The sequence below is a fragment of the Ascoidea rubescens genome, assembly GCF_001661345.1.
Source record: "Ascoidea rubescens DSM 1968 unplaced genomic scaffold ASCRUscaffold_15, whole genome shotgun sequence".
NCBI classification, from domain to species: Eukaryota; Fungi; Ascomycota; class Saccharomycetes; order Ascoideales; family Ascoideaceae; genus Ascoidea; species Ascoidea rubescens.
The window spans coordinates 255,739-277,108 of record NW_017962927.1 but is presented as its reverse complement, the minus strand read 5'-3'; the positions used below and the strand labels follow the sequence as shown (position 1 = coordinate 277,108).

The 21,370-nt window shown below is 30.1% G+C and overlaps 8 protein-coding genes and 1 non-coding gene across 9 annotated transcripts; 4 read left to right on the top strand and 5 right to left on the bottom strand.

Annotated features, from left to right (window-relative positions):
• Positions 1-131: 131 nt before the first annotated feature.
• On the bottom strand, positions 132-3,932 carry ASCRUDRAFT_82509 (uncharacterized protein; the record flags this gene model as incomplete). Its single annotated transcript, XM_020194733.1, has 1 exon — positions 132-3,932. One exon carries the CDS (start codon positions 3,930-3,932, stop codon positions 132-134), a length of 3,801 nt encoding a protein of 1,266 aa, XP_020045172.1.
• Positions 3,933-4,817: 885 nt separating this feature from the next.
• ASCRUDRAFT_72272 (uncharacterized protein) lies at positions 4,818-7,241 on the bottom strand (the record flags this gene model as incomplete). Its single annotated transcript, XM_020192052.1, has 1 exon — positions 4,818-7,241. One exon carries the CDS (start codon positions 7,239-7,241, stop codon positions 4,818-4,820), a length of 2,424 nt encoding a protein of 807 aa, XP_020045171.1.
• A 2,286-nt stretch (positions 7,242-9,527) lies between these two features.
• ASCRUDRAFT_72271 (Hsp20/alpha crystallin family protein) lies at positions 9,528-10,094 on the top strand (the record flags this gene model as incomplete). Its single annotated transcript, XM_020192051.1, has 1 exon — positions 9,528-10,094. The coding sequence occupies one exon, from the start codon at positions 9,528-9,530 to the stop codon at positions 10,092-10,094; it is 567 nt and encodes a 188-aa protein (XP_020045170.1).
• A 350-nt stretch (positions 10,095-10,444) lies between these two features.
• ASCRUDRAFT_82506 (uncharacterized protein) lies at positions 10,445-11,827 on the top strand (the record flags this gene model as incomplete). Its single annotated transcript, XM_020194732.1, has 1 exon — positions 10,445-11,827. The coding sequence occupies one exon, from the start codon at positions 10,445-10,447 to the stop codon at positions 11,825-11,827; it is 1,383 nt and encodes a 460-aa protein (XP_020045169.1).
• A 382-nt stretch (positions 11,828-12,209) lies between these two features.
• Positions 12,210-13,225, bottom strand: PET8 (Pet8p; the record flags this gene model as incomplete). Its single annotated transcript, XM_020191289.1, has 2 exons — positions 13,098-13,225; positions 12,210-13,028 (listed from the first exon to the last, which is right to left on the bottom strand). The coding sequence occupies exons 1-2, from the start codon at positions 13,128-13,130 to the stop codon at positions 12,210-12,212; spliced, it is 852 nt and encodes a 283-aa protein (XP_020045168.1). The 5' UTR covers positions 13,131-13,225.
• Positions 13,226-13,482: 257 nt separating this feature from the next.
• Positions 13,483-15,467, top strand: BRF1 (transcription factor TFIIIB subunit BRF1). The gene has a single exon (XM_020193927.1). It carries the CDS (start codon positions 13,661-13,663, stop codon positions 15,233-15,235), a length of 1,575 nt encoding a protein of 524 aa, XP_020045167.1. The 5' UTR covers positions 13,483-13,660; the 3' UTR covers positions 15,236-15,467.
• Positions 15,413-15,485, bottom strand: ASCRUDRAFT_t151. Its single transcript has one exon. It is a non-coding gene; the product is annotated as a tRNA-Thr (tRNA).
• A 586-nt stretch (positions 15,486-16,071) lies between these two features.
• On the top strand, positions 16,072-18,961 carry CDC9 (DNA ligase (ATP) CDC9). Its single transcript, XM_020193926.1, has one exon. The coding sequence runs from the start codon at positions 16,195-16,197 to the stop codon at positions 18,829-18,831; it is 2,637 nt and encodes an 878-aa protein (XP_020045166.1). The 5' UTR covers positions 16,072-16,194; the 3' UTR covers positions 18,832-18,961.
• Positions 18,962-19,187: 226 nt separating this feature from the next.
• ASCRUDRAFT_72266 (leucine-rich repeat domain-containing protein) lies at positions 19,188-21,119 on the bottom strand (the record flags this gene model as incomplete). Its single annotated transcript, XM_020192050.1, has 1 exon — positions 19,188-21,119. The coding sequence occupies one exon, from the start codon at positions 21,117-21,119 to the stop codon at positions 19,188-19,190; it is 1,932 nt and encodes a 643-aa protein (XP_020045165.1).
• Between the last annotated feature and the right edge of the window lie 251 nt (positions 21,120-21,370).

Below are 21,370 nucleotides of genomic sequence, written 5' to 3'. Positions count from 1 at the left end.
AGAAGTATAAATATATCTCTTATTAAAAAAAATCATTATCATTTATCATGATTCATAAAGAAAAGGTAAAATCAAAAATTAAAAACCAAAAAAAAATCAAAGAAAAATCAAAAAAAATAAACTCAGTAAAATTAAATGTTAACAGGCCTAGTAGGTCCCCAAATATCTCGCTTAGAACTATTATTTAAAGAAAGATTATTATTGCTATTTGAATTACTCATTGTACTTCCTCCAGTTAAATTTAGACTTAAACCCCCTAAGGAATCCATTAATCCAACAAGATTAATGTTGCTTCCAGCATTACTAGCTGTCGACATCATTGAACTGTTCATCAATCCTCCATTATTGCCTCCACCTAAACTCAAATTAGCATAGTTTTGTAATGTTGGTGATGTAGAACAAGTAGAACCGGCTTTATTGGGATTGTTTAATCCAAGGCCCATTCCCATACCAAGTCCTAAATTGTTACTATTGCTGTTGTTATTATTAAGTGTTTGAAAATTCAATTCATCTAGAAAACTGTTATTTGAGGGTTGATTTGATTGCTGAAATGATGAATATTGGTTTAATCTTTGTTGATTAGAAATTGAGGGCAAATTTTGTTGTAATTGAAACTGTTGAAGACTGGTAGTAGATCCCCCAATCCCTCCAAGCGAATTAATGTTGTTTTGATTTAAAGTCGCAACTGATGATTGATGCGATAATTGGTTGGATTGCTGCCCAATATTTTGATTTGATAATGATAATGTGGAACCAAAATTGTTCATAGTACTGATATTACTATTAAGGTTATTGTTATTATTGCCATTATTATTAACATTATTGTTGCTAGTAGTGATTTGATTAATATACAAACTGCTGTCATTTTGGTGCATATCAAATGGTAAATTAGTAGCGGATAAATTATTAAAAGTTAGATTATTAAGACCACCAATATTACTATTATTGTTTATATTGGCACTGGCATTTGTATTATTATTATTATTATTATTATTATTAGTAGTAGTAGTAGTAGTATTACCGCTATTACTATTACTATTATTATTACCATTATTGCTATTATACCTTGAACTAATTTCAATTCCGGGAGTTGGAGGTTGAGAAATGTTTTGATATGGAGAAATTTGTAAATGTTGTTGACTATTATTTTGTTGTGGGTAAGATGGTATATTACGGAAATCAGCATATGATCTTGTACCTCTTGATAGGGCGGCTGAGGACAAGAATGAGCTACCTTGGTTAGAATTTGCATTATTATTGATAATATTAAATCCAATTTGGGATCTTGACTGAGGCAATGGTGAAATGATATTGTTAACATATTGACTGGATTGTTGATTATTGCTTTGTTGTTGCTTATATCTTTGTTGGTTGACAAGTAGATTGCTTGAAATATTGGGACTTTTATTAATTGGATTGTTGTTATTAGAAACTGGACTAATATTAATATTCGAGATTATATTGTTATTGTTATTGTTATTGTTATTAGAAGTATTATTATTAGCACTGTTATTCATTAAAGCCAATGCAGAATGGGATTGAGATCTTGAGATATAATTTGTATGTTGATCAAACAAGTTGGAATGTGATTGATTGTTTAATGTTCTTTTTACCACAATCAAGCCGTTTTCATAGGATTCTATTAAATTCAAACAAATACATAAGGTTTTAATAATTTTTCTGTGATTTTGAGAGATTGAAGTTGGATAAGCTAATTCGGAATAATAAGTACTTTTGTCTTCCTTGAATATAACGAATTGAGTATAATATTGTAATGTTTCAGGATCATTGAAATCTAATATATTGGGTGGAATAGATAGACTATTAGGTGATGGAATTGAGGGAAAAAATCTGTCATTAATATTGGAATTATTATAAGTTTTAGTACTATTGTTGAAATTATTATTAAAATTATTCATAGTATTATTATTATTGTTGTTGTTGTTGTTGCTAGAGGTTGAATTTTTGTTGTTACTATTGGTATTATTAATTTTATTAAGATTTAAATTTGAGTTGATATTGTTCATGCTATTCACACGATTATTATTGAAATTTGAGTTATTATTATTATTATTATTATTATTATTATTATTATTATTATTGTTATTATTATTATTATTACTGTTATTGTTATTGTTATTATTAGTATTGGTATTATTATTATTAGTATTGTTATTATTAGTAGTAGTGCTATTAGTAGTGCTATTAATGTTGTTGTTAATGTTATTATTCGGGATAGAATTGACATTTAGATTATTTAGATTATTTGGATTATTTGAAGAATTTAAGAAATTTGAATTTAATTTAGCAGGGGGGGCACTGGATACAGATAATAGAGAGGTTAAAGAAGCCGTAGAAGTGGATCTATGTTGTTCTTCTAATTGGCCTCTTTTTTCCCTTTTTTCTCTTTCTATTCTTTCTCTTTCAGCTAAAGGCAACATTTTTTTGTATTCGACTCTTAATTTTCTTCCACCAATTTCTCTGTTGTTTAAGTTTTTGACGACTAATGATGTTTCTTCGGTTGTAGTGAAATTGGCAAAGGCTAAACCTCTAAACACACCGTTATCAAAATGGTAATTAAAGGCATATGGTAGCGGTAAATTTAATTTTGTCATATCATCCAATAGTTGTTCCTTTTTTATTGAAAAAGGAATATTTTTGATAACAATAGCAGTTGGGATCAATTCGTCATCTTCATTATTTGAGTTGTAGCTTTGGTTATTTAAGTTATTCAAGTTAGATAGATTATTGAAATTATTCAAGTTATTTAAATTCGTTAGGTTATTAAAATTATTTAGATTATTTAGGCCGTTTATATTATTCAAATTGTTTAAGTTATTTAAACTATTAAAGCTGTTTAAGTTGTTCAAGCTGTTCAAGTTGTTCAAGTTATTTAAATTGTTCAGACTATTCAAGTTATTTAAATTATTAAAATTGTTTAAATTGTTTAAATTGTTTAAATTGTTTAAATTGTTTAAATTGTTTAAATTGTTTAGATTGTTTAAATTATGAATATTTTTGGAATCTTGATGATTTTTCGAGTTGAAATTGTTATTAAAATTTGGTAATGGATGATAATTGGATATGTTATTATTGATAGAAGTAATAGAAGAGTTTGAGGCATTGGAAGTATTGGAAGTAATAGAAATATTGTGATTTATGTTAGAGTTGTTGATTGTGGAAGTGGTGTTGTTATGAAAATTTGGATTTGAGTTTATAGAAGTTGTGTTGATAATAACAGGAGATAAAGTTGTTCTGGTTTGGTTGTCAGTTGAAGTTTCTGTGATTATTGGAGTTGATTGCAAGTCATTTTTAATATCCGAGATTATGTTTGAGGAAGAGTTTAAGGTGCTTGATTGAGAGAGAGAATGGGAATGTAAATGAGATTTAGATGGGGTTGAAGTTTGAGATTTTGATACTGTGAGAATGATTTCATTATTATTTGTTTCACCATTGGTGGTAGATTGAGATTTGAGTAAATCTTTGTTAGGAATGTTGATTGATGTGTCGATTTGTGATTGATTAGTGTTTTTGTTATTGTTATTACTGTCATTATTTGTAAGTGTATTGTTTTTAGGATAAGATTGATTTGTCGTCCAATTTGATAAGTTTAAGTCTATGTTATTATTGTTATTATTGTTATTATTGTTATTATTGTTATTATTGTTATTATTGTTATTGTTATTGTTATTACTATTAGTAGCAGTAGCAGTAGCAGTAGCAGTAGCAGTAGCAGTAGCAGTAGCAGTAGCAGGAATGTTTGTGATAATATTGTTCTTTAGTGTTGGAGATAAGTTGCTTTTTGCATTTGAGATAATTGGGGTATTGGCAAAAGAGGAGGAATAACCGGATGCAGAAGATAAGGAGGATAACGAAGGACGACGTTGATTTGAATCCAAATTGTTTAAATTGTTTAATTGAGATAAATCCATTTTAATTGAAATGGAAGTTGTAATCGAGTGGAAATTAATTGGTAGAAGAATTAATTGATTAGGGGGGATAAATGATTAGGCGTGTAAAGATTTTACTTTTTCTAATCTTTTTTAATCTCTATACTTTTCTGATAATTGTTATTTTTTGATTAATTTGCTGCTCAAATAATTAAATAGTCAAAAAACAAATAAAAACCCAGAAAAAAGTGGTTTAAAGGAAAAGAAATTGGAAATTGAGAAAATAAAATTAAATAACAAAAAAAACGTCCTTGTTTTGATGTTTATTTAACACTGTATTTAACCGCTGAGGATTCAAACCGGAAAGTGAAAAAAAGATAAGCAACAAAAGAGCAACAAAAGAGAGATTATGCTGGCAAGAAGCTGTGAAGCCAGAGAAGAGAGCCAAAGGTACGTCGAAAAGCTTTGGATTGAAGCAGCAAAAGAAAGAAAAGAGGCTCTTAAGACCACAGGCAGTTGAGATGAGTGAAAAAAGGGATGAAAAGCAGATTTGCTTGGAGAGATTTAGTGGGAGCTGAGCGAGATCTGAATTGTGAGAGAGTGATGTGGGATTTCTCTGGGAGGCACAACGAACAAAGCTCTGCTGAATTGGGCAACAAAGAAGAGAAAGAAGCAGAAGAAGCAGAAACAGCAGAAGAGACTCCGAGAAGAACAGCAAGGAAAAGTTTGCTCTTTTCCTGCTTTTGCTGCTTCTGCTGTTTAAATACCCCCGCCCGGCGTACATTGCAGGCCGGTTCCGAGCATGCGTAAATATGGACACGCTAGCGCCGCTGCTGCGCCGGTTCTGCGCGCGAGCTTTGCTGGGTGCAGGGTGTGTGGATGTTGGATGCAGGGTGCCTCTGTTGCTTTTGCTGATTTTGCTGCCTCTCATTCTATCACCAAAGGGTCGTCTGCTGCACCAGACTGAGGAAACGCGTTGGAACCGTCACCGACAGTCTTAAAGACGTCGTTTTCAAATGACGAGTCCTCGTCCGAGAAAAAAGACGTCGAGAAGTTGCAATCGTCTATAAAATCGTCAACAACGATGGGCTGGTCAGAATTACCACCCATTCTACTGTAGTAATTGTTCTCGATGTCCTTCAAAACATTGTCGTCTGTCAAGTCTAACCAAGAAACTGCTTCCTTCTCTGTAGGTGTTTTTTCCAGATTTTTTTTTCTCTTTTTTTCTGTTTTTGCAAGATTCTGAGTCTTTTCATGATCATTTTCAAGCTCGCTTTCATCCAGAAGATTAATAATCCCATTCTTTCTCTTTTTTTTATTTTTATTTCTATTTTTATTTTTATTTTTATTTTTATTTTTATTTTTAGTTTTAGTTTTAGTTTTATCACTATCATTATCATTATCATCATCAGTATCATCATTAGTGTTATTTTCATTATCGTTGGCATTGTCATCCGGATTCCCATTCATAGTCCTATTAATGGGAGTTTCATCTTCATCCAAAATTTCCCAATATCCATTACACCCAATTTTGATTTTATTGATCTTAAATTCGCTTAGAAGCAACACATTCAAGATATTAAAATTAATCTTCAAATCTTTTAATACATCAATTTTATTATCACAAATGGGACATCTGCTTAATATTTCTATTTTACTAGTTTCCCTAAAATATTTAAATCGGACTCTAAATGAACCGCTATATTTATCAGAATAATCATTTTTAAACACCGTAGTAACACTTTGTCCATTGAATAATAGCCCGTAATAATCACTTTCCCGGACTTTTCTTTTTTGAGGATTGTTTTTGTTTCGATTATAATTGTTTTTTCGATTTTCATTCTTTTTACTGCTTTTATTATTTTTATTTGAATAATTCAAAAAATCACCATAATACAGATTATTATTATCATTATCATTATCATTATTATTATGTCCGTAATTGTAATCGTAATTATAACTATTATAACTGGAAGTGTTATAAAAATCTCGATCATCTTGCTCAAACAACGTATCATTATCAAATAATACCAAACTATCTGATACTTCCAAATTCAAATTTTCGTTCGAACTAAATGTAACTTTGTCATTTATCTTGAATATCGAATCAAATGATTCCGAATAATCCATTCTCTTAATATTAATAGTATTAATGATTTTATTATCAAATTTTTTCACTTTCTTTCTTTTTTTTACCTCATTACTATGATCTGTCTCACTTCTATCAGCACAACCATTAGTAATTTCACCTTCTATATCATGATCGTCATCACCTTTATTATCACCTTTATTATCATCTCCGCTTTTTGCTCCACTTTCTTCATCTTGAAAAAATTCATGTAACGAATTTACCAATGTATTGCTCTCTAAAAAAAACCTGATCTCTCTTCTTTCTAATCTTTCTAAATTTTTAATAAAATCTTTTAAATATATTTTGATACTAATGTTAAACTTATTAATTAGTTTTTTAATTAATTTATTAATCTTATCTGTCACAATCTTATTTTTAGTCGTTATATTTGTATTAAATGTTTTGATTGCATAATTGTTATTATCATAATTATTTGTAATTTTAAAGTTTTTATCTAATATTAATAATTGATTTTCCTCAAACTTTTTAACTATCTTTTTAATTTTTTCATATTTTTTCTGAATTTTCTTAATATTCACATCTTTTAAACTTATATCATCTTTTAAATTGATTTCTTCCTCTTCCTCCTCTTCCCCCTCTTCCCTCTTTTCTTCTTCTTTATTCTCATTATCATCTTTTTTATCAATAATATTTCCTCCAATTTTCATTTTTATATTCTTGCTATCATCATTGAGTTTAATTAAATCATTCAATTGCAAAAAACTCGACAAATCAAACGATGATAAATGCAAACAACTTTTAGATATGCAGGGCAATTTAATATTTTTTCGACTTATCGGATCTATTAAATCAAGAAAAATATCTTCTTCTTGAATATCCAATTCATTTTCAACTTTTTTTAAATCTCGATTTCTATTTTCTTGATCTCTGTTCTTTTTTCCTTTCTCTTTTTCTTTCTCTTTTTCTTTCTCTTTTTCTTTTTCTTTCTCTTTCTCTTTTTCTTTTTCTTTCTCTTTCTCTTTCTCTTTCTCTTTCTCTTTCTCTTTCTCTTTCTCTTTCTCTTTCTCTTTCTCTTTCTCTTTCTCTTTCTGTTTATCACTATCCTGAATGCTATTTAAAATATCCAGATACCCAACTTTCCCGTTATCTTCATTGGATAATCTTTTACTCCAGTTCCCACCTATATATCTGGGATTCAAATACATGGGCTTATCTGAGTAGAATTTATCAATTGTATCACAAGCTGCAAATTGCTCCATCTTAGAATAATACTCGCAATTCCTAGTGCTTTAACATATATGGCATGATCAAATGTGCTCTGTTTGGAAATGCGAATTGTATCAGCTGGGTCTCGATCTTATTGTAAAATTGTATTTCTGCTTAAACTTTTCATATCAACCTGTTTATTCTGGGTTCTGTTAAAAACTTTCCTAAGCCAATATCAACCTCTCCTTTGAAATCCGAGCCCAAATTGACGGTGCTTCCGTGTTTGGAAATACCCAGAGAGGCTAGTTATTTCCGTTTAGGGAAAGCAGAATAGACTGGCTTCATTTTTTCTACTGGAAAAACGCTTTTTATAGTGTAAATAAGTTTGTATTAAAGTTAAAAAAATATACATATTAGATCAAGAAATATTAATTTATCCATCGAATTAAAGAGAAAATAATTTAACAAAAATAATCAAAAGCTGTTGATTAAAAAAAATAATAAACAAAACAAAAACAAAAATAGAAATAAATCTTTGTTTTTGAGCAGCAAATATCATTCTAACAAAAGCAGATACCATCCAAATTAAATAAAATCTTAAATAAACTGGAGAATTAAAGTGCAATAAAAGCAAAGAAAAGTGAATAGTTTGAAATTATTTAAGCAATAACACAGATGTTTGGAAAGTAAGTTCCTGGTGGATCAGCATTGTCTTTACTTTCAGATTTGTTGTTTTGAGTAGATGGTTGCATTTCGGATTGACTGATTGAGTTTGATTAAATTAAAAAGTAGTAATTGAAAGTGGAATAAGCTGGTTAGATTGAATAGCTAATTAATATGTTTATGATGATAGAGAATAAAAAAAAATTAGAAATTTGTAAACATCTTGATTCATATTTATATTGTTTTGTTTATTTGAAGATACTCTTAAAAACAATTAAATTGAAAACCTCAAACCAGTATAAAAAAGTTGATTCAATTATTCCAAACATCTTCAAAAAAGAAACTTGCTAATTTTTTCAAAGACTGGAATCATTTTGATATACAAATGCTTTAAAAAGAAATGGCTTTGCACCAAAACAATCAACATATGTTTTTCCGGTTATAAATCAGCATAAGAAATTTCCTAATCGGTACTAGACAATAAGATACAGGAAAAAATGTCAAGAAATTTAACTTTCACTAAAACAAAAAGAAAAAACTTATCTTTTTTCATTGTCAGTGACAAAAAGGGAAATTTTTGTGGCTTTTTTTTTGAAATTTTCGATTGTTGATAAAACTATTAATGAAAACATAGTTTTTCCTTCAGATCAACCACAATATTGTCTGGTTTCAATTACTATAAAATAAAATAACAAAGAAAAGTAATTTTTAAGCATTATTAAAAACAGAAAACATAAGACTTAATTTTATTAAAACTGGCTATTTAGCAGGTGGGGTTTTATTATTTCTATCCTCTCAATAATCAAAGTTTGTATTTATTTCATATCCTCAAGTTAAAAATCGTTATTTTTGTTTTTGTTTATTGACTTTAATAAGTAAATTATAGTCAAATTTTTTTGAAACCAAACAAACAACAAACATTTTTGGCTTTACATCAGTCTTGACCTCAAATCTTAAGAGAAATAGTTTATAATGGGTTTTCATCGAAACGTCCAAAACTAGAATATATCAAAAAATAAACAACATTCAAAACAGAGATTGATTATTTCTTTTGTTCTTAGCTTAATAGATTATGTTTGCATCATAATGGATTCTAGTGTGTTATCTAATATATTATCTAATATATTACTCGTATATAACATGATGAATTCAATTATATATTTGATAGAACATAAATACAGAACCAGTATCAATCTATTCAAAAGTTATAATCAGATCCACAGATTTGGTTTTCGAATATGGTCAGTCTTTTTTTTTGCGGAACCATCGAAACTTGGAAATTTCTAAAAAGTTCGGAAGAACTCTAGAAAAATCTACACCAAATTTATAATGCGGTCTAATAAATTTGTGTATAATTTTCGTCATTTAGAATTGGTTTTGCGATAATTTCTTTGATTATTGAAAATTCTAGTTGATTCCAGATCCCAATCGAATTATCTTATCAGATAAAATAGTAATAAAATGATCATCAAGTAACAATAGTAATATAATTAGCTATTTAGGAAGCCAATTCGAAATGATATATAAAGGATTGATTTATTTCTTTATCTTACATATTACTTTTTATTTTTTATTATCAACAACAATTAATAGCTAATTACATTTGACTAAAACTATAGTTACAATTGCAACTACAACTTCAATTTTAATTACAACTTCACATTAATCAATCAATCATGTCAGGTATTTTTTATTCGCCATTTTGGGACTTTGCTGGTTCAATTGAAAATAATTTAAATCAATTTAACCGTTCATTACAATGCTCTGGTTTGAATCGTTGTCCAGCAAATAAGAAACAAAGCAAAGAAAACAAACAACTTGCTAAGAAATCCAATAATGATTCATTAATTTCAAATTTCTTTGGTAATGATAATAATGACAGTTTTTTCAACACCTTCAGCATTATTCCACCAGTGGATTTGATCAAACATGAAAAGAACTATGAGTTACATATCTCAATTCCAGGTGCTGAAAAGGATAAAATCAACTTAGACTTTAATAAAGAAGCAAATGAGATAACTATCTCCGGTGAAATCGAATCTCATAAAGAAGAGGAAAAAGATAATTATAAGTACCAAGAAAGATCAACTGGTAAATTTTCAAGAACAATTGGACTACCAAAAGACGAAACAATCGATGATGAAAACATCAAGGCTAATTACAAAGATGGTGTCTTAACTCTAGAAATTCCAAAATCAGAAAAAAAGGAGACCGAAAATGTTCGTCGTATCACCATTTCTTAAGTGATATTTTTATTATATTATTCAGCGTTATGCTATCACTATATTACTAATTCTACTTTTCTCTATACTATCTCTCAACATCGTTTTTAGACTTTAAACCTTTTCTATTATATCTTACACACAATAAATCTCAAATTATATTTGAATTTGCACATGCCAACTTTTGTAGTTTTATTGGTTCCATTGAGGTGGAAACAACACGGAAACGGATAGCGACACAACTTAATTGCCTGCTCCGTGACGACGTGCTCTTCACGCACCTTCCACCACTTTTGCAGCTCAGCTTCAAGAAACCAAAAAGTTGTTTTTGAAAGAGTTCACCAGAGGATATTGATCATAAATGAATCAACATGGACTTGAGCTTGTTGGATAATCCCTTTACCTCTGTTTCTGCTTCTTTTGCTACTTCAAATGCTGATACAAAGGAGAACAAATCTACCTATAATGCACCTGATAGTGGGGAGAATAAAAGTAGGATCAGCAACAATATCAATGCTGATAACATAAATTACAGTACCAATAAAGATAACCATCACGATAACCGCAAAAATAATAATAATAACATCAAGAACAGCCAAACTGAAAACCAGAATGATAAAAGTATCGAAAACGATGACAAAAATGACAAAAATGACAATAATGATAATGAAAATAATAATGAAAATGGTAACGGCAACCCAATCAAAATCAATTATAAACGAAAATATGATCAGTTGTTAATCAAATTTTATCAGGTATTAAATAAAAGTGATAAATTATTCTTGAAAGAGCAAAATACTCGAAAAGTTTTAATTGAATTGACTAGAAGGAATAATTCTTTGCTAGATTATTTATCGACGAAAAGCAATACTAGCCATGGCAATAATCATAGTGATACTAACACTTTTAACAATGAAACAGATGAAAAGCTCCGGTTGATAATATTAAATAAACCAAAGTTGAAAAACGTTTTACAGCCTCTACTATTATTAAATAATAAATCCAATAGCAATGAACATAGCGGGAATGGTAACAACAGTAACAATAATGGCGATAATTTATTAAATATCAAAAATTATTTACGAGATGGTATCAAAAATAATTATTATTTTTATGATTTAACCTCAGATTTTTGCTATGATCATACCAGAAATTTAAATAACTTGTCAAATTATAACGATATTGACAACAAGACCATCAATGATAGCAGCCATATTGAGAAATATAATGAAATCAATAACAAAACTAAAAAGAAGCCTTCAAAGGTGACGCCTTCATCATCTCTTATAAAGGTTAATTATCCTCAGTATTATAGTAATAATCCTCTTAATCAAATAAAGGAAGTCAACCCTTCTCAAACTATTCCATGGCTAAAGAGAAATTACCCAGATACCATCAATACTAATACTAATACTAATAACAATAATACAAATTCTACTAACAATGCTAGTAATAATATTAACAATGAATTTTTATCCTCGAGTAGTAATATTCTTGATAATAAAATAAAAAACAAAAAATCCAGTTCAACGAGTGAATTGGATTTGACTTCAAGTTCAAATTCAAAATCAAATTTAAGTCATGTAAAAAGAAAAAGAAGAGCTTCATCTTCACCAAAATCGGTAAAACCAAACTTATCTGAATTAAATAAAAATAAAAATGCTATTAACAAAATATTAAATAACGATAGTAATAATGAATTTGAATACCCCAATAAAAAACTAAAAATCAATCATGAAATTAATGATAATTAAAATTACAAACATATTAAAAAATTAAAAAAACATGAAAAAGCATTAATTCTAAAAATGGTTTTTTTTATTTTATTTTATTTTATTTTATTTTATTTTATTTTATTCTAATTTATCTTTTCTCTTTATTTTTTTCTCTTTAATGTCTTTCTTTATACTGGTTTTCTTAGTCCCAATTTTCTAATAGAATTTTTTTTTAAACAATAATTTTTATAATAGTAATTTTCTGTTATACTTTTTTTAAAAATTTTTTTTTTATGCTAACTTTTAATTTTACTTTTATATATATTCAATTTTATTCTTTGTATTATTTACATTTTACAATTTAAAATTTACAATTTAAAATTCAAAATTTAAAATTATCTATAGAAACCAATAAATCAAATTATTGATTAAATTTTGAAGTTGAAGTAATCAAAATAGTAGAAACAGTTTCATAGACACCTAAAAATATTGCACCACCAGCACTTATCCACATTGTTCTGGGACCAATTCCTGACAAAAAGGCCTTTGGACCTTCTTCCGTAATTATATTTCTAAAAATTTTTAAAATACCAATTCTCTTTTCGTTCAACATAATCCTGGTTTTTAAAACATCCAATGGGGTTGTAGTAGCTGCTGCAATACCACCTGCAATTGAACCACAAATTGCACCCTGCAATGGAGACACTTTTTCTTTGTTATCTCTTATTGCCCATTGAACCTTTAAAAATTCATATAAAGGGAACTGGATTACTGTGAATGGAATTTCCCTCATGATGGTTGTTCCCCAGCCTCTGTATAGCCCTTTGATTATACCCTCGCCATTTTCGTTTCTCAAAATATACTTCAAAGACTCTAGAGAAGAAGCAAAATGTGAAGCTTGGGTTCTTTGTTTAATAACTTCTGCTGGCACTCTCACAAGACATGCAGCAATTTCACCGCAAGAAGCACTGACCATATGAGTAACTGAGTCAGACAAATGCTTATTGTCCTTGATATAGTTTTGAGATATGATGGGATTGAGTTCCTTCTTCAAAGTATCATATGTGACGAAGAATAATGAAGCAGATGGAGCAGATGCTACAACAGTACTCCCTAAACCCTTGTAAATGCCTTTCCATCCACCGTTTTTGAAAAACCCACCTTTGGCCTGTAATCTAGTTTTGACAGTGTCAATTGGAAAGAATACGATATCTGTCGAAGTTCCTGCACAACCACCACTCTAAGAAAGGTGTTAGTGACTGAAAAATATTGGCTCGAAAGCGAGAGAGAAAACCCATTGGGTACTTACAACAAGCGAAACAAAAAAAGCCAGAGAATCCATAGCTGTTGCAGACAACCACCCAACTGTTCAGCCCAATTGCACTTCCTGAGAGTGTTTCTGAATGCGATTCCAGCTCTCGTCCTGATCTCTCGTCGACTCTTCTTTCTCTTCAACTTCACCTCCAGTCCAAAACTGGAAAATACCCGGCTCCTCGTTTGCCATTTCTCCGAGGGCAGCTTCTTTCGGTGTATTTCGACCACGCACAGCCTCGTAAGGGACTTCTTCCACCGGTAGTCAGCAGTTTCGAGAACGTGTTTCCGGTGCCAGTTTCGGACGGACGTCACCACTGTCTTTTGAGTAGTCAAAAGATCCTTTCACTTAGCTCTCACTCCATCTCTCACTCCATCTCTTACTCCATCTCTTGGTAGAATATCTTTGCTATCTCTCTCTGCTCTTTATTTTTACTCATAAATACCTTAAACTGCTTAGGCGCGTTAGCATACGAATTTGCTTATTTACATAGCTTATATCCTTTTTTCCTTTTCTGCAAAGTTCTTCAATTGGGGAAGTTCAATTGGTGGTCCAAAACAATGTCTTTTCCTCGACAAAAAAAACAAAGAAAGTGTAAAAGTTGTGGTTGCAATGATTTCATTCGTGACACAACTTCTCCATCGTCTGATTTATCTTGCAAAAATTGTGGGTTGGTTTTAGAAGAAAATCCAATTGTATCTGAAGTCACCTTTGGCGAAAGCTCTAATGGTGCTGCCACAGTTCATGGCTCGTTTATATCTTTGGATTCTTCCGGCAGACATGGTGGATTTGGTGCTAGATCGATGTCAGCCTTGGAAAGTAGAGAACTAACTTTAGCAACTGCAAAACGAAGAATAAAGGCTCTAGCGTTATCCTTGAAGGTCCCGGATTATGTTTCTGATGCTGCTTATCAATGGTTCAAGTTGGCTTTAACTAATAATTTTGTCAAAGGTCGAAGATCTCAAAACGTTATTGCTGCTTGTTTATACGTTGCATGTCGAAAGGAAAAGACTCGTCATATGTTGATTGATTTCAGTTCCAAATTACAGATTAGTGTTTTTAAAGTTGGTACGACTTTTCTTAAACTAGTGAAAGCATTGCATATAACCTCATTACCATTGGCAGATCCTTCGATTTTTATTCAACATTTTGCTGATCAGTTAGATTTTGGTGACAAAACTTTGAAAGTAGTCAAAGACGCTGTCAAGATTGCTTCAAGAATGTCTAAAGATTGGATCCATGAAGGAAGAAGACCGGCTGGTATTGCTGGTGCGTGCGTATTATTAGCTGCGAGAATGAATAATTTCCGAAGAACTCATACAGAAATTGTGGCAATCTGCCACGTTGGTGAAGACACCATTCAAAGAAGATTAGCTGAATTCAAAAAGACTAATGCAAGCAAATTATCTATTAGTGACTTTAGAAAAAAACACAAAGAAATCGAAGGTTCATCCGATCCTCCTAGTTTTCAAAAAAATAGAAAATTAGAGAAAAAATTAAAAAGCTCTCCAGCATTAAAAGAAGATGAACTTAGATCAGACACTTTGTTGGGAATGGTCCTAAATGATTCAGCTATAACCGAAAATGAAATCAATTCTCAAATCCAAAGAATAATAAAACAATCACAGCAAAAGTTAAATGAAACTTCAACTAGCGCTAATGACTCTGAAGAAATAAATGACAACAACAGTGATGATGACAGCGATAACTTCAACTACTCTACAAAAGCAAGAACAATCAAACTTGATTACAATATATTGCCTAAAACCGAAGATATCTTGAAAAAAGTGTCGTCAAAAGTGGATACTTTTTCTGACATTGATGACGATGAATTGGACGATTTCATATTGGACGAAGATGATTCCAAGAAAAAGGAAGAAATCTGGGTAAATATCAACCAAGAATATCTCATTGACGAACAAAAAAAGAAATTAAAGAGAGAATCAGATGAAATTTCTGGTCATGGTCAGCCAAAGAAAAGAGTCAAGAGAAAATCTGGGGCTTCAAAATTCGAAAATGAGTTTAGCAAAAAAGAAAACGCAGACAGTGCATCTGCTGCTAAAAGTATTTTGCAAACGAAAACTCTTAGTAAAAAAATTAATTATAATGTGATTGATAATTTGTTTGCCAAATAATTGATGTTTTTATTCAAATTTTTTTTTTCCTGAACAATAATTGAGAATGAACGCTATATTGTTTTGTTTACTACGTTCATTGTTATAATTACTCTAATTTACTACTTTTATTGAGTGGTGGACTGTTTGCCTGTTCTATTCTGTATAGTTTTAGCTAAGAAATAATAAAAAAGGAAATGCCTTCAGCCAGATTCGAACTGACGATCTCCTCATTACTAGTGAGGTGCCTTACCAACTTGGCCATAAAGGCTTCTTATGGCTGAATCCATCCTTTTGCAAAAATCCAAAAGGTAATTTTACGGACTGCTGGTTATTTAAACAAAAAACTTTGTTTGTGTAACAGCCCATTGCCTATAATATATCATTATCTCATTGAATGTCTGCATAATAAGGAAGCAAGAACATTCGCAGGAATAAGCCCTCAGCAACTTGGTTTAGAGAGGCCTACCCAACTCAAGCATCTTTTGGGTACAAGAAAAGGATTCAAAATGTTGGTTAGTTTTTTAGAAAAGGCATGGGACCTTAACTCTTAAGATCCCAAACTTTTTCTCTATCTAATTTGTGTAGGTTTTTCCCTGCAAGCTCAGGTTTCCCTACACCTCGCTTAAAATTAAGGAATTGGTTTCAGTTATTCTTAAACAACAGTTTATAGCTACTATATAGGTCTACGAGTCCCACACGGCTGGCTCACGGTCACGGAATATTAATAATAATACGGATCACGTTTCTGGACGCGTTGATTTGTTTTCCGTTTTTTTGGTGTTTTTCAAATATTTGATAAGTGATCCCAAAAGGTTTTGTCTGAAGTTTTCTTTTAGATCTGTGAGATGAGAGTGGACTTTTTAGTAAAAAATCAGCTTCAAACTGGAAGATCCTGTAAATACCCTTTTATTTTCTTCAAGAACTATTGCTCAATTTCTTTGAACCACTATTATCTCAACCAGTTTATAAGTTTAGAAATGTCCATCAAAAAGACCCAGAAGAAACAACACAACTTCAGACAACAATCATTAGCCAGTTTTTTTTCTGGTGCAAAACAAAATGATAAAGTGGATATAAAAACACTATTGTCCAAACCAAATCCTTCAAATACCTCTGTTTCTGATTCTAACGATTTAAGCAATGTAAAGATTCACAAGCTATCAGACAATATGATAGATAACGAACAAAAAGAGAAAATTTTGACAAAAAAAGATCAAAGCGACAATCACTTTGAACCTATAGAGCCTCAATCATTGAGCAAAAGGAAAAGAACAACAAAGAAAGACGATACAAATTCTGAAACAGTTGAGAAATCAACAGAATTGTTGCAATCAAAGAGATCATCTAAATCTAAAATAAAAACTAAAAAATCTAAGGCAGCATCAAATAAGAAATCAAAAAAAGTGGAAAATGAAGATGCAATTGATATTTCTTCTGATAATGAGTCTGCTATTGAAATCAATGATTCTACTGAAGACGCAATTGATGAAAAACCAGCTCAAAAAAAGAGAAAATTGACAAGGAAAAAACTCGTCAATGCAAATTTAGATGATAGCGAAAGTGATAATGAGAAAATTAACGTTGCTTCTATAAATGAAACTAATGCAGATGATACTGATCCACCTGAAGATGATGAAATGCTTCGACATAATTCTTCAATTCACGAAAATGAAATCAAAGAGGCTGAAGAATTAGCATCAATATCTTTAGAAGAAACAAAAACTAAAATACCCAGATTCAATCCTGAAGATAATTCAATACCCTATAAATCTATTTGTGATCTTTTCCAAGAAATTGAAAATGAATCTTCAAGATTAAAAATTATAAAATTATGCTCAGAATTTTTTTTAGATGTTTTAAAATTCGATCCAAAAAGTCTAATAATTGTAGTTTATCTTTTTATCAACAGATTAGGTCCTGATTATGAGGGTCTAGAGTTGGGTTTAGGTGAAACATTGTTAATTAAAACTATTACACAGTCATCTGGAAGATCTGCTGCCAATATTAAAAAAGATTTAAAAGATATCGGTGATTTGGGTGAAGTAGCTCAAAAATCAAGAGTGACACAGCCTGCTATGTTCAAACCAAAAACATTGGATGCACTCACTGTTTTCAATAATTTAAAAAACATCGCCAATTCCAAAGGTTCAAATTCTCAGCAGAAAAAAATCAATCATATAACAAAAATGTTAACTGCCTGTGAAGGAAATGAAGCTAAATTTTTGATTAGATCTTTAGAAGGAAAACTAAGAATCGGTTTAGCAGAAAAATCAGTTTTGGTTTCTCTAGCTCAAGCTTTAGTAACGTTTGAATTAGTCTCAGATGGAAAGAAATCGAAAAAAGCTAGTGCTGAGTTAATTGTCAAAGCTGAAGATAAAATTAGAGAGGCATTTTGTCAGGTTCCAAATTACAAAACTATAATTGATAAGTCAATTGAGTACGGCGTCTTGAAACTAGATGAGCATGTTCGTTTATCTCCAGGAGTCCCATTGAAACCAATGTTAGCAAAACCAACTAAATCAATATCAGAAATTTTAGATCGTTTTCAGAATGAAGTTTTCACCTGTGAATACAAGTATGATGGAGAAAGAGCCCAAATTCATTTGATTCACGATAATGGCGAAGAAAAAATCAAAGTTTTTTCAAGAAACTCTGAAGATATGAGTCAAAGATATCCAGATATCATTGATTCTATTAGAGGATTTATTAAAAAAAATAAGATAGGAATGGTGAAATCTTTGGTTTTAGACTGCGAAGCTGTTGCTTGGGATAGAGATGAGTCAAAAATTTTACCATTCCAAGTTTTATCAACTAGAAAAAGAAAGGATGTCAATAAAGAAGATATCAAAGTTCAAGTTTGTATTTTTGCATTTGACTTGCTTTGTCTTAATGATGAGCCATTAATTACTAAAAGTTTGAAAGAACGAAGAGATTTGATTGAGGAATACCTAAATCCTGTTCCAGGCAAATTTCAATTAGCCACTAAAATAGATACAGCAAATATTGATGATATCCAGGGATTTTTAGACAGCTCAATAAAGGATTCATGTGAAGGGCTAATGATCAAAGTGTTAGAAGGTAAGGAGAGTCAATATGAGCCATCGAAGAGATCACGTAATTGGCTTAAATTGAAAAAAGACTACCTAAAAGGTATTGGTGATTCATTGGATTTAGTCGTTGTTGGTGCTTATTATGGCAAGGGCAAAAGAACAGGCAAATATGGTGGGTTTTTATTAGCATCATACAATCAACAATCTGGGGATTATGAAACAACATGTAAGTTAGGAACTGGATTTTCAGACGAAATGTTGCTCCAATTATATGAGAAATTATCAAAATTGGTGATAGCGCAACCGAGAAGTTATTACTCTTATGATAGTGGTAATGCAGCAGCAGAGCCAGATGTTTGGTTTGAGCCAGAGGTGGTCTTTGAAGTTTTAACTGCAGATTTGTCACTTTCTCCAATCTACAAAGCCGGTTGTGATACATTTGGAAAAGGAATTAGTTTAAGATTTCCAAGATTCATAAAGCTTAGGGATGATAAAGGATCTGAAGATGCTACCAGCTCAGATCAATTGGTTGAATTTTATGAAAGACAATCAAGTATTTCTTAATTAAATATAATATAGATATCTATATATTTATGTTTTCAGTTATTATACTTGATAGAATTTGGTTTATTTTAACCGGCTTTATTGTAACATAGTTTGTTGATTTTGGTTTGATTTTAAACAATTGAAATTAATTCTTAAACAAGCATTTATAAAATTCAAATAAAAAGAATAAAAAAATATCATTTAGACTGATATGGTATAAAAATTATATTTTTGAGTATAAGGGTTATCATAAGTAATTTAAATTATTCTTCATTTACTCAAAGATGTTATAATTAAAATAGACTGTCATAATCTTTGTTATAATGTCAAAAAAAGAACTAGAAAAAGATATAAATTTCAAAGTACGTATTATTTTAAAATTCAAAAAAAGATTCATTTTCTAGTTTATTCAATTTGGAGAAGTTTGGTGATAAATTTTTCAACCAACTATAGCTTTTAATGTTGTTATGATTGAGTGAAAGTTCTTGAAGTTTAGGTAAAAAGATTCCTTTTGGATTATTCAGATTAAAAATAAAATGTATCTTTTCAAGTTGATTTTGATTGAGGTATAGTTTTCGCAAGTTATTTAAAGAATTTTTTTCAATTTCAAGATAATTCAATTTATTGAATCCAAGGTTTAGCACTTTTAAATCAGGAAAATTTCTAAGCTCTTCCTTTCTAATTTCTTCAATTTTATTTGAGGTTAAATATAGGTGTTTTAATTTTTTCAATGATTGAAGCGGACTGATATTGCATAAATTATTGTCAATTATACTTAGATTTTCAAGATTGATTAATTTATTGAAATTATTCAAACTTGATAAATTATTATTATTTAAATGCAATTCCTTTAATGAATAAAGATTTGTATTTTCAGAAATAAAGAAACCATCAATATTATTTGTTGATAGATTTAGCAATTCAATGTGTTTAAAATTATTTAAGACTGAGATGTTTTTTATGGAGTTGTTATCTAAGTATAGAATTTTTAAATTTAAAGGTTTCAAATAGGAAATATCATGAATAATATTTGAAGAAAAATCCAAGTATGAGAGATTTGACAAGTTAAAGTTGTTCATATTAATCTTTGATATAAAATTTCCATAAAATTTGATTGATTTTATATTTTTAAAATTGGATAAAACATTAAATTCGGATAATTTATTTTGAGACAAGTCAATATAATTTAAGTTTACTAATTTAGATAAGTTTCTTATATCGTAAATCTTATTAAATGATAAATTTAAGTCAATTAAATTTATTAGTTTTGAAACATTCTCTACTAGTTCAAGGTTATTGCAAGATACGTTTAAACCAATCAAATTTTTCAAGTTTTCTAGGTTTTCAAATTTTCTTAATTTATTGAAAGAAAGATTTAAAAATTTTAATTTTGTTAGAGATGAAAGGTTTTCAATTTTAGAAATGTTATTTTTGGATAAATCCAAATCTGTCAATGAGGAAAATTTTGATAATCTTTCAATTTTTGATAAATTATTCTTTGATAAATTCAAGTATTTCAAACTGAGAAAATTCACAATTTTATCAATAGAAACCCCAAAAACAGTGTTAGATAAATTTAAATGAGTGAGATTCAGAGATATCTTAGAGTTTAGCTTATTAAAGATTTTGGTAATAAACTCCTGTTTATGGTGGATTAATGAGATTTTTTTCAAATTTGTGCAGTAATTTAAGGCATTAGAAAGAAACAGACTCGAGGGGAAACTTTGATTAGTAAAATTGTGGAGCTTGAAGGATGTCAAAGTGTTTGAATTTTGAGTTAATATGGTTTGAATAGTATGGTTTATAGAATTGAAGTGAAGAAAACTTCTAATTTTTAATATAAAACCGGATAAATTGTTTTTGAAAAATAAAAGTGACAAAAATTTACTAAAGTTCTCGTAGGTAATTAAAGCAAAATCAAGCTCAACTGTCAAATGTTTTGTAAAGGTTACGATATAGTCATAAAAATGTGGTAAATCTCTATCGCAGCTAAGAATAAATTTATGATTTGGAGAAAGAATATAAGAGGTGATATGGATTTGGAAAAATAGCAATTGCAAAGCACTGTATTTGAAAGTATTTGCATCAGACAAAGAAAATAGCCATAGCTTATCAAAAGGCAAGTATTTAAGGATCTGCTGGGTTAGCTCCAAGGGAAGTTGCTTATCATAGGAAAAGTCACCCAGTGCCAGAGGGTGATCTGAAGAAGCACCAGAACCTGCTAGCACGGCAGTACACCACAGGCTGTCCAAAGTCAAACCATTCATCAGCCAATTGCACCAACTAATTGCCAGGTCGCTGTGCATCGAATCACAAACCAACAGCGATAACAGACCTCCTGAGCTTTCTCTGTTCTTTATATCTGAGTGCAGTTGCCTATTTAGGCGAAGAGAAACCAGACCCACACAACTGGTGAGATCCAAATCTGTGGTAAGATCCATTGGGCTGATTAGATCCATCTTTCTGGCTCGTTTTCCTCATCACACTCGATTTCGAATCTCCACTGCACAAACCAATCAAAGGCTCATCAAACACCATTGCTGACAATATAAAAATG